At 36.0% G+C, this 12,861-nt stretch overlaps 1 protein-coding gene across 1 annotated transcript in view; it reads left to right on the top strand.

Moving 5' to 3' along the window:
• The first annotated feature begins 802 nt into the window (after positions 1 to 802).
• The window catches only part of KRIT1 (KRIT1 ankyrin repeat containing), a 32,934-nt gene continuing 20,875 nt past the window's right edge, over positions 803 to 12,861 (top strand). Inside the window, exons 1-7 of the mRNA XM_068972657.1 lie at positions 803 to 904; positions 2,018 to 2,177; positions 5,935 to 6,027; positions 7,176 to 7,305; positions 7,938 to 8,181; positions 8,361 to 8,476; positions 8,689 to 8,832. Coding sequence (XP_068828758.1) covers positions 803 to 904; positions 2,018 to 2,177; positions 5,935 to 6,027; positions 7,176 to 7,305; positions 7,938 to 8,181; positions 8,361 to 8,476; positions 8,689 to 8,832 — 989 coding nt within the window. The remainder of the gene's footprint in view (positions 905 to 2,017; positions 2,178 to 5,934; positions 6,028 to 7,175; positions 7,306 to 7,937; positions 8,182 to 8,360; positions 8,477 to 8,688; positions 8,833 to 12,861) is intronic.

Raw genomic sequence — 12,861 nt, 5'->3', positions numbered from 1 at the left:
GTCCCCTTCTCCTCCTGCTCCCAATCCCTCCCAGCATCAGGGTCTTTTCCAGTGAGTAAACTCTTCGCATGAGGTGGCCCAAGTATTGGAGTTTCAGCTTCAGCATCACTCCTTCCAATGGACTGGTTGGATCTCCTTGCAGTCCAAGGGACTCTCCAACACCACAGTTCAAAAGCATCAATTCTTCGGTGCTCAGCTTTCTTCACAGTCCAACTCTGACATCCATACATGACCACTGGAACAACCATAGCCTTGACTAGACGGACCTTTGTTGGCAAAGTAATGTCTCTGCTTTTCAATATGCTATCTAGGTTGGTCATAAACTATCTTTTAGTTTATCAAAATTCTTTATAAATATTCTAGAAAGAATGTCAATGGCAGCTACCTATTTCTAGCTTCCAAACTTAACAATATGACATTCACTTTTGGAATTTATGGATACTATTCTGAATCACTATTTCAAGGCATTTTACTTAGTGTTTATAAGACATTTTATAATTGTATCACCTTTTTTACAGGTCCAAAGGCAGATTCTTAATTAAGAATCTGTTAAGACCTATGAAAGTATATATCCCTATTAAAAAAAAAGTGTCTACCTTTAATAGGAAAGGAAACAAAGACTACAAGGTATCTTAAATTATGCGTAGAGGTTTACTAGTGGTGAGATGTGATCAATCACCTCTGAGTTGCTTTTTATATAGTACGTATTTCTAAGACAGAAAAACCAACATTTTGTTAATTGTTCTCATCATGATTATGTCTCCTTTAATCTTTCAAGGGATTTCTTTGTTTTTATAAAGCAATGGGAAATCCAGAAAACATAGAGGATGCGTATGTTGCTGTTATTCGGCCGAAGAATGCTGCCAGTCTCAATTCTCGGGAATACAGAGCTAAGTCATATGAAGTGAGCACAGCTGACTAACATTTGATTTTCTACCAGTGAATGTCATTCTCCATTCTAATTTTCATTCACAGTTAAAGCCTTACCATAGCCTGTAAATTCTTATTGATAACCTAGATATTGACAAGCTAGAATTTATGATTGTAGAGCTCTTCCCATCACCATGTCTTTTTTTTCTGCTGCATGTATTTCGACAATTTTTTCTATTCATTGATATGGATAAATTCTTAGATAGTAAAAGTTACTTATTTGAGTTTTGCATATATAATTTATGAGAGTTTGGTTTTTGCTAGAGTTTCTGGAATGGCTTGCAAAAAAAATTGCAAAATTCCAGTCTAAATTTTATTCATGGTTATTTTTCAAAACTCTGTTTTTAACAGTTCATTTAAAAATATCTTTACCTTTAATTGTTTTAGGCAATTAAGTTACTTCTCTGAAGTCTTGAGTACATTATTAGTATTAATGAACATGACTGAGACTCAAGAAAAGCCCAAAGCAGATTTCTGTCTTTACTATGCAGCAGATTCCAGCATCATAAAATACTTCTAGTCTAATCTAATTTCAACTAACTTCTCTGCACACGTGCATAGCTGCTCAGTCCTGTCCAACTCTTTGTGACCCCATGGGCTGGTGACCCCATGGGCTGTAGACCACCAGGCTTCTCTGTCCATGGGATATCCCAGGAAAGAATACTGGATGGGTTTGCCATTCTCTTCTCCAGGGGATCTTCCCGACCCAGAGACTGAACCTGCATCTCTGGGTGTTCTGCTTTAATTGCCTTTTTAAGGTCAGTTATCTGAAACCTATTAAAGGATATTGCAAGGATTCTGAGGAGGCTGCCATTCAGCAGTGCTGTGGCTTACTGGTTCTCAGTCCTGGCTACACTTTAAATCACCTGGGGAAGTTTAAAACTTCCAGTACCGCGACCTCACTCCTCTGACATTCCGATTTACTAGGTCTGAGATGAAGCTGCACGTTGATACTGTTCTGAAAGGGTTCATGTTATTCTAATATGCAGCTAGGCTGAAAGAAAGGTTAAGAAAGATGGCTGGCTATATTTTAGGGCAAGTAAATTTTATTTTAAACATTCTCTTAATGTTGTTTTTCTCATCCAAGATTTTGTTGCATGAAGTTCCCATTGAAGGACAGAAAAAAAAGAGAAAGAAGGTTTTGTTGGAAACTAAACTGCAAGGTAACAGTGAAATAACACAAGGCATATTGGATTATGTAGTAGAAACCACCAAACCAATTTCTCCTGCAAACCAGGGTATCAGAGGTAAGAAATTTTTCTCTTTAACACAATTGGTTTGAAATGCTTGTGAACGAAGACATTTTAAGAAATATATTAAAGTCAGTTTCTTTTTATGTTCCTTTTCATTGAAAAACTTTTGGAAAAGACTCAAAATTTCTGGGTTTTTTTTAAAGGTGGAACCAAACTCCCTTCAAGAAGTTACTTGACTATAATGCTTTTTAAGTTTAAAAATATTTTTTAAATATTTGAATAGTTTTAAGTAAAAAAAAAAATTGAAAAATATTTTTGCAGTTTCTTTTTTTTTAATTGGAGTATAGTTGCTTTACAATGTTGTGTTAGTTTCTGCTGTACAGCAAAGTAAATTAGTTATGTATACACATAAACCCCCTCTTTGTTTGATTTCCTTCCCATTTTGGTTGCTTCAGAGCACTGAGTAGAGTTCCCTGTGCTATGCGATTGGTTCTCATTAGTTGCCTGTTTTATACATAGTAGGGTATATATACGTCAGTCCCAGTGTCTGAATCCATCCCACCCTCCCCTTCTTCCCTTTATATCCATACGTTTGTTCTCTATCTCTGTGTCTCTATTTCTGCTTTGCGAAGAAGTTCATCTATGACATTTTTCTAGATTTTATATATACACCTTAATATATAATATTTTTCTCTCTCTGACTTACTTCACTCTGTGTGACTGTCTCTAGGTCCATCCATATCTCTGCATATGGCACAGTTTTGTTGCTTTTTATGGCTGAGTAATATTCCATTGTATGTACGTACCACGTCTTTGCTCATTCCTCTGCTGATGGATTTTTAGGTTGCTTCCATGTCTTGGCTATTGTAAATGGTGCTGCATTGAACATTAGGAAGCATATATCTTTTTGAATTATGGCTTTCTCCAGATACATGCCCAGGAGTGGGATTGCTGGATCATATGGCAGTTCTAGAAAAATATTTCAATTGTGTTAATGATTTTGTTCAAGAAAGAGAGGAAGCCAAAGTGGCTTGAAAACTAAGAAGAAAACACAAGTTATTTTTGTTAGAAGTATATTTCCCTAGATAAGAATCTTTGAACTACTATTTTTATTTCTCTACTCCAGGACACAGAAAACTATAAACCTCTCTCCATAACTAAGTAGCAGTTAAGATTCTGTGTATTAGAGCAAGTCATAGAAATTACCAGGTAGCAGAGGTTTTCTTCCCATTTGGTCACAAGAAAATCATTTTCAAAGAGCCAATTGAACTGTAGAAATATTCACTCTGAGAAGTTCAGGCCCCATTTACAATATAAGATAATCTATAGCTTATGAAACTGATTAAATATCAATGATCAATTTTATCAGCCTGTGCCTCACAAGAAGCAGATAGCAGTTAGAAGTTCTAGAAATTATATATCTCTGTCCAGAATTCAGGCATCATAATTAAAAAGGTAAAGCTAATTTCAGTCAGACAGCTGTTGAAAGCAGTTGTTGGTAGTGAAGTAAAACGTACCTCTCTGTGCCTAAATTTTTGTTTTTTTTACAGCTTATTCAGTTTTTATTTTTCTGTTTGTTCATCTTTATAGAGGATAGTTATATAATCCATCTCTTTTCAGTAAAGAGACTATTTTTGTTGTAAAGGTAAGGCTGAGTCATGTCATTTGATTTGTTGGTTATTTGGGATACTTGTTCCCTAGAGATAAGCTGAACTAAGCCTGTTTCATAACTTCTGAAGGTACCATTTACCATATTTTACCTCCCCCACAGGTAACCTCCTCAGTAGGGCCTCAAGAGTTTTTGCAGCTCCGACCATTGTAACTGGAGATTATAAGAAGTTCCTGCATAAACTTACAGGTCTTTGAAACACATTCTGAGTCCCACAAAGAGAATCCCCTTTCCCTGATTATCAGATTGACTTTTTAAATAAAGTGATCTAGAAGTTGATCTTAGCTGAAAAAGGGGACTATCCCTGTGGGTGATCGAAAGGCTCCTTTGGATGCCACAAATTTGTCAGCTTTTTCTACCTGTCTCAGACTTCTCTTAGTAATTTGTATTACTATTACCAAATTGTTTTAGTTATCAGAATCTATTCTGAGATCAAGTTACTGAGACAGTCTGAGCCCAAATCACGTATTTGAGCTGAGATAGAAAAGTCATACTTTGCTGTCAATTAGCGAAACTCTAACACTTGGTTCATTCACCAAAAAAGGGGATATATGTGATATCAGTGTGAACAAAAATGTCCCCTGGGATGGAGAACTGGGTAGTTTTTCTTAGAAGTTACGAGTGGATAGGCACCCTGAAATATGTCTAGCACAATTATGTCTTGTATACTTAGACGGTAGAATGTGCTAATAAATTTTCAGGCAGCTTTTAATAAGAGAAATGAAAATAAAGAAGTTTTTAACTAAACAGTTAAAATAATGAACCATACCATACCTGACTATCCTATTCAATTGAGTTTTTCTAAAAGTGTGAAATATTTTTATAGAGAATATGATTTCTTACATAAGCATCACATAAAAATTACAAACGACTTTATAACTGCAGTAGTTTGGTCTTTTTGTGCAATGCTATACGTAGTTTACAAAGCACTGCTACAATTACTTATCCATGAAATTCTTAAATTGATCCTGTGAGCTGGTATACGGTCATTTTCACATCTGTAAAATGGAAATGCAGACATAGGCACCTAGAAAAATCATATTCCCATTTGTGGAGGACTTAGGACTAGAACAATTTCCAAACTTGTAGTCAGTGCTTTTTTCCTCCCCCGACCCCCCCCACCACACCCCCTCACCTGAAATAGATCTCATAGTTGCATATGAAATTGGCAAAGTAGTCAGTTTGGATCAGAACTAGGTTTAGGGAAGCTACAAGGCAGGAAAGATTAAGTGGAACAAGACCTCAAACCAGACAAAAGTAATATTACTTCTGAAATTTATTAGAATGTTTTTCTTTATTTAACACTTACATTGTATAAGTGTCAATTTTGTAGAAAATTGATTGGCGGCTATAATAATAATGGGCCATAGTAATTACAAATATTCACGCTAGCATTTTGTGAATGAATGAAGCTGTTTGAACACTTGTAGTATCTACTTGTCCACAGATGGCATCCAGCCAGGCATTCCTACCTGGGTGGAGAACAAGGTTCTGTTTCTGGGGGTGGGGAGGTTGGAAGGGTTGATAAAAAACATGACAAAGATAGCCAGAAAATGAAAGGTTTCAGAGTGAAAAACTTTTGGTTATTATTTATTGCCCCCTTGCTGCAAATCAGGAACAACAGACTAAGAATGATGGTTAAAATTCAGAACAATAATTTATAGCCCAATCAGATGTTAATAAAGCCTGAAATTGAGGATGGAGGTTGAATATTAAATGAAGGGCTACTAAACTTTAAAACTCTGTAATTTATATATACTACCCTTCTTGGCCAGCTGAGACTTTAGTGAACTTCTCACCATCTACGTCCCAGCAGAATGAAGACATACATGTTTCTTCACCTTGGAGGATACTCTGCGGCTCAGCTGCTCTGTCAGCCCTTAGTGGGACGGGTCTCCTTGCTCTGTATGGGGAGCTTCTCTCCTAATGAGTCAGAACCAGGGATTTGTTGTTAATTGCCTACAGAATGATGTATGTTATTATCAGAATTACCAGTTTTTATTAGTGCATATAATAAAATTGACTTTTTATATTTCAGTTCCTCTTAATACTGCCTTTAAGATATTTTTTTTAACTCTGAAGGTAATTTATAAGATTTTAAAAAGCCCATTATTTTTATCTTTACTGACTTAAAATGACTAGGAAAACGAGTGGTCCTGATGAAGACATTTCCTCTGGATGGGGAGAAGGTGGGCAGAGAAGCGGCATTATTTATTGTTCCATCAGTTGTTAAAGGTAAAGCCTTGAGTTTCGTCTTGTGAATCTTCGTGTACCTTAGGTACTAAGCTAAAGTCTATGGAGGAACTTAGGAATTTGGAGTCATAGTTACTATTGCAATACTGTTGTAAAAATCATATTTCTAATATAATGGAAGATGGAGAAATTTGTTACTTAATGACATTTTGATTCCCAAGTAATATTCAGGCTTCTGGACTAATCATAAAGTTTTTGTTTCTGTTTTTAAAAGTAGAATAAAGAAGTGAGGAAGGAAGCTATAATAAAAACAAAAAGTTTTCAGGTTATAATGAGGGGTTTTTCAGACTGTGCTATATAAATAGAATAGAAATAAAAATGTATGTATTTTGGAAAAGTAACAGATTATCATCAGAACCTATCTTGTGTTTGGGATAAGAAAGTGTCAGTAATAGTTTTAAAATACTCCACCCAATAATAATGGTAATATTTAAAGAACTTAGATCTAATGTGAAAATTTAATTTGAGCTTTGACAAGGAATTCATCCTATTATCCTGGAAAAATAGAAAAAATAATCAGCTTCAGTCACACCTGCAGTCTACTAATTTTTTGTTATGGGCAAACCACTTCTTTAAGCCTCACCTCTTTATCTATAAGATAGGTATCTGCTCCTGCTTGATTCATTGTGCTGGAAGAATCCAATGAGGTATTAGATGTAAAAATCACTTTGGAATCTGTAGAGTACTGGCCTCATGTAAGGTAGTAATCATACTGACGATACATTAATGGCCCAATGTGGGCATCTCATCAGACTGCTGCTACACAGTACTTAACATATGTTTTATTAGCCAGCTCTGCCATTCCAGATTTCTTTTTCCCAGCCATACTTAGGTTAAATAGTTCAGCATTTTACATGATATTGGAAATCTTATTAATCAGAATTTTACAACATTGTTGAGCAAGAGAAAGGGGAAGCAATTTCTGTAGTCCTACAAGATTCTAAATCCTGCATTCACTCGGTTGGACAAGGTCACAGAGCTGGGCAGCCCTTGAATCCAAGTCTTCTAATTACAAGTCTAGAAAAACTTATACTTACCAATTTTTTAAACATACTGTATACGTTTAAATAAAAAACACGCAGTTGTAAGCCTTTTATATGATGGCATAAATCTTCATTTTTCTTTTTCAGATAATACTAAATATACTTATACTCCAGGATGCCCAATTTTTTACTGCTTACAAGATATTATGCGAGTCTGTAGTGAATCCAGCACTCACTTTGCTACACTTACAGCAAGAATGTTAATAGCCTTGGATAAGTAAGAACTGCCATTAAAAATATTTTTTAATAAATCAAATACATATTCATAATAGAAATTAGCTTTGTGAGATAGAAATACTTTATGGATGAAAATTATAATATTTATAATATATATATATTATGAAATGGTAAGTTTTTGAAGTATAATATAAAAATTTTAAACCCCAAAGATAAGATTGTCCTGATTTGTTTGCAGCATGTTAGTTTTATTCTTCGAAAGTGACAAAGATTGCCCTGGCTTAAGAATTAAGATTCCTTAGTTATAAAACAAGATTTATTATTGATTTACCCTTATTAGTGAACAAGTCATTTAACCTGTCGTGCCTTTGTCCTGTAACAGTAGGTCTAATGTCACCTACATCTCAGTGGTTTAAATTTTAAAGTGCTTCATGTTTTTGAAATGGTTTTAATTATTTAGTGTTACATACATTTTTTTGTTATATGTATTAAAAAAAAATAGTTTGCTGTATCCAGTAATAAAACTTTTATTTACAGTAAGTTAAATACTTAACACTAATTAAAATGATAAAAATCTGAATGTAGTATTAGAAAGAGTTAGACAGTAGTTTACTTTTTTCATCTTTACTTTAGAACAAATACTTCTACTGCCTCTTCTTTCTATTTTGCCAGGTGGCTAGATGAACGTCACACACAGTCTCACTTTATTCCAGCCTTATTCCGACCTTCTCCTCTTGAGCGGATAAAAACTAATGTTATAAACCCTGCATATGCTACTGAATCAGGTCAGGCAGAAAACTCACTACATATGGGCTACAGTGCACTAGAAATAAAGAGTAAAATGTTAGCCCTAGAGAAAGCAGATACCTGCATTTACAACCCTTTGTTTGGATCAGATCTTCAGTATACAAACCGGGTAAGAATTTTGGCTTTTATTTCAAAAGATATTTCATTTCAAAATATAATTTATTTTTCCTGAGACAAATGCATATATTAGTAATTGTAAACACTGAGATGACATCCTCACTTAGCTCTGCTTTTATACTTAAGGTCATAAAGCTCTTAAACAGCTTTTGTTATGTTTTCCCTTTCTAGGTAGATAAAGTGGTAATAAATCCATACTTTGGTCTGGGAGCTCCGGACTACTCAAAAATCCAAATCCCCAAACAGGAGCAATGGCAGAGGAGCAGGAGCAGTGTCACTGAAGACAAGTATGACTCCGGTTTCACTTCACTTTGCCTTTAATAGCCTATATGCTAATGTTAAACAATTGGTTTAAATGATATATGCAAATAGTATGCAATGTAATCACTGCGTAAATGATTCAGTTTACAGTGATGTGTAGCTTTCATAGATGTGTCATATTTGTTTCAGAACAATTTGAATTTCAACAGTGTTGTTTTTGTTTGTTTTTCATGATTAGGGAACGACAGTGGGTAGACGATTTTCCTCTCCATCGAAGTGCCTGTGAAGGAGATTCCGAATTATTAAACCGACTTCTCAATGAAAGATTTTCAGTCAACCAATTAGATAGTGACCACTGGGCACCCATTCATTATGCATGCTGGTAAATAGATTACTCATTCTTTTCTTTATAGAAAGAATGAATCTTTAGTTATTAATGTTAGTATTTCTTTTCAAAGCTGTTCTCATTCCAGCTACTTTTTCCTCCACCATGTTTGTCTGCCTTCTGAGCTTTCTCTGTAGGAATCTTTGATTACTATGCGTGTGCCACAGCATCTGCCCCATTTGAAAAGTATCATTAACGTTCTCAGGCATTTCTTAGGTCATGAAGTAGGATGCTACTGCTAAGTCGCTTCAGTCATGTCCGACTCTGTGCAACCCCACAGACGGCAGCCCACCAGGCTCCCCCGTCCCTGGGATTCTCCAGGCAAGAACACTGGAGTGGGTTGCCATTTCCTTCTCCAATGCATGAAAGTGAAAAGTGAAAATGAAGTTGCTCAGTGTTGTCTAACTCTGTGCAACCCCATGGACTGCAGCCCACCAGGCTCCTCCGCCCATGGGATTTTCCAGGCAAGAGTACTGGAGTGGGGTGCCATTGCCTTCCCCACATGAAGTAGGATAGCTAATGACAAACAAGTGCCCCTGCATAGCAGTTGGTCCCTTATTCACCCTTGCAATGTCTATTGTTTTGTACTGGCGTTGTATTGTGTTTGCTCATCCTTATTATAAAATTTACGTGTGTTAGCTACATATGACTTGACCTGCATCGTGTTAGAAAAGTATTCTTTTAGTTCTTTGGAAAGCTGTGGTATCTGGAAAGATCCAAAAGTTTTCATTAGAATTAAAGCCTTTTTTTTTTTTTCCGACGAGAAGGATTAGCTCTCAGGAGTGAGGTTAGCTCTCTGCACCAGTTGCCTATGGAGTTCTTGCTCTTGCACTCTTCTCACATAATCATAACTCTTCCCCTCAGCCTGGACTGAGTTCTTAAATTTATGTTCATAGCAGTAGTTAGCCATTTGCTATAGCCTGTCCTCTAGAAAGGATGTAATGAAGTTATTTACCCTTATATATTCTTTAATTTATTTATCTTAATTGGAGGCTAATTACTTTACAGTGTTGTGGTGGTTCTTGCCATACATCGATATGAATCAGCCATGGGTGCACATGTGTCCTCCCTCCCAAACCCCCCTCCCGCCTCCCAAACCCCCCTCCCGCCTCCCTCCCCACCCCATCCTCTGGGTTGCCCCAGTGCACCGGCTTTGAGTGCCCTGCTTCATGCATTGAACTTGGACTGGTCATCTGTTTCACACATGGTAATATACATGTTTCAGTACTATTCTCTCAGATCATCCCACCCTCGCCTTCTCCCACAGAGTCCAAAACTCTGTTCTTTATATCTGTGTCTCTTTTGCTGTCTTGCATGTAGAGTTGTCATTATCATCTTTCTAAATTCCATATGTGCATTAATACACCACTGTATTGATGTTTTTCTTTCTGACTTACTTCACTGTATAATAGGCTCCAGTTTCATCCATCTCATTAGAACTGACTCAAATGTATTCTTTTTAATGGCTGAGTAATACTCCATTGTGTATATGAACCACAGCTTTCTTACCCATTCATCTGCCAGTGGACATCTAGGTTGCTTCCATGTCCTGGCTATTATAAACAGTGCCAGTTTTTTAAGGAATCTCCACACTGTTCTCCATAGTGGCTGTACTAGTTTGCATTCCCACCAACAGTGTAAGAGGGTTCCCTTTCCTCCACAGCCTCTGCAGCATTTGTTTGTAGACTTTTTGCTAGCACCCATTCTGACCAGTGTGAGATGGTACCTCATTGTGGTTTTGATTTGCATTTCTCTGATAATGAGTGATGTTGAGCATCTTTTCATATGTTTGTTAGCCATTTGTATGTTTTCTTTGGAGAAATGTCTGTTTAGTTCTTTGGCCCATTTTTTGATTGGGTTGTTTATTTTTCTGGTGTTGAGTTGCATGAGCTACTTGTATATTTTGAGATTAATTATTTGTCACTTGTTTCATTTGCTATTATTTTCTCGCATTCTGAAGGCTGTCTTTTCACCTTGCTTATAGTTTCCTTCGTTGTACCAAAGCTTTTAAGTTTAATTAGGTCCCATTTGTTAATTTTTGCTTTTATTTCCCTTACTCTGGGAGGTGGGTCATAGAGGATCTTGCTGTGATTTATGTCAAAGAGTGTTCTGCCTATGTTTTCCTCTAGTTTTACCTTATATTTTATGGGAAAGTTGCTTTTGACTTACTGTTTAAAATGAGCTTCTCTGGCTAATTTGAGAAGTGCCTACATTGTTTACTGCCTGTTAAAGTCCACAGCTTTTCAGCTGCGTGGCATTGAGCAAGTTACTTTACTTCACCTCTCTGCACCTTAGTTTATTTATCTATATGTAAAATACAATAATTAGATCATGTCCAACTGAAAGTCTTTTGATTTCTCTGATTTCAATATTTGTGAGTATTCTTGCTTGGAAAATCCCATGGATGGAGGAGCCTGGTGGGCTGCAGTCCATGGGATCACGAAGTCGGACACGACTGAGCAATTCACTTTTACTTTTCACTCTCATGCATTGGAGAAGGAAATGGCAACCCACTCCGGTATTCTTGCCTGGAGAATCCCAGGGACAGAAGAGCCTGGTAGGCTGCCATCTCTGGGGTCGCACAGAGTCGGACATGACTGAAGCGACGCAGCAGCAGCAGCAGCAGCTAAATATAGTTGCTTTTAATATATATCTTTTCTCTAATGACAATATTCTATTTCCTTAAAAATATCCTTTACTAAATATGCTCAATTTTTTTCTGCTTCCTTAAAAATACATTATTTTATTCTATAAATGTAACCTTAATTGTTTTCCCATTATAGGAAATTTTTATGCTCAGATTTGAAAAGAGTTACCCTAAATCTTCTTTCACTGAACTTATAATTGTTTTTTCAGATTACTGGTAAATACTGGTAGCAGCAACAGTACCAGAAGAAATCACTTGCTTTTCCTTGAGCTAAACAAAAAGAAGTAGAGAATATAGTTCAGACATCACAGATTGAGAAAGACAGAGCCAGTGAATTTTAGCTTAGGAATCCCAAAATTACATTTGCCTGTATTATTGCCCTTTCTGTGGCAGGGCCCATTTCCTTCTCTATTAAGAGAGTGGTAATATTTTCAACTACGTATTACATAAAAACAGAAGTATGGTATCGTATTTAATGTGCTTTGGAATGTACCTACATTTCAGTCCCTACTGAATATTTTAGTTCCTAAAAGTATGGCCTTTAGCAAATTAGTTAATGTCTCTAAGGATCTATTTCTTTATCTAAAAGATGAGCTTAATTTTAGTGCTTTTTTTAAGATTAGAGGAAAAAATGTGAATAAATACTTGGAAGGGTACCTGGCAGTAATAAGCACTCAAAAAAACAGCTGTTATTAAAGTATTATAAAAATTTAAAGATTTCGATGTCTGTATCTAAAATTCATTCATCTGTTTTATTTTTATTTGGATATTACTCCAGTACACTGAGGAAGAGTTTTATCCATCAATAAAATCAAATTTTGCTGGAAATAATAACCAAGTTTAATACACCAGTAGTAGTAGTAATATAGGTCACCTTGCTGTACTTTTAATTTGATTGGTGTGAACTTGAATGAAGACTGATTAAACTATTTAGTAAAAAACATAAATTACTTTATCTTGGAAATGTACTCTTATTTAGTAATTAATATTAGGATTAGAAGGGGAATACTGGGCTATCTCATCAAGAGACTGGGATGGGGTCTGTCTTTATAAGCTTACAAAAGCTGTTTTATCCCTCTTATTCTGTCTTCTCACCTTTAAACTGGAGAAGGAAATTGCAACCCACTCCAGTGTTCTTGCCTGGAGAATCCCAGGGACGGGGGAGCCTGGTGGGCTGCCGTCTGTGGGGTCGCACAGAGTCGGACACGACTGATGTGACTTAGCAGCAGCAGCAGCATCTATAAACTGAGGGATTTTATTAGATCAGTGGTTCTCAAACTTTTGTGTTAAAACTCCTTTTATTCTTCAAAATTACAAGATCCCAAAGAGCTTTATGTGAAGTAAAACTGAAAAATGTCTTAAGAATTTAATTATTTTAA

This window comes from Capricornis sumatraensis, chromosome 5 (assembly GCF_032405125.1).
Source record: "Capricornis sumatraensis isolate serow.1 chromosome 5, serow.2, whole genome shotgun sequence".
NCBI lineage: Eukaryota > Metazoa > Chordata > Mammalia > Artiodactyla > Bovidae > Capricornis > Capricornis sumatraensis.
The sequence above is the reverse complement of the archived record's forward strand: the minus strand, read 5'-3'. Positions and strand labels throughout refer to the sequence as shown.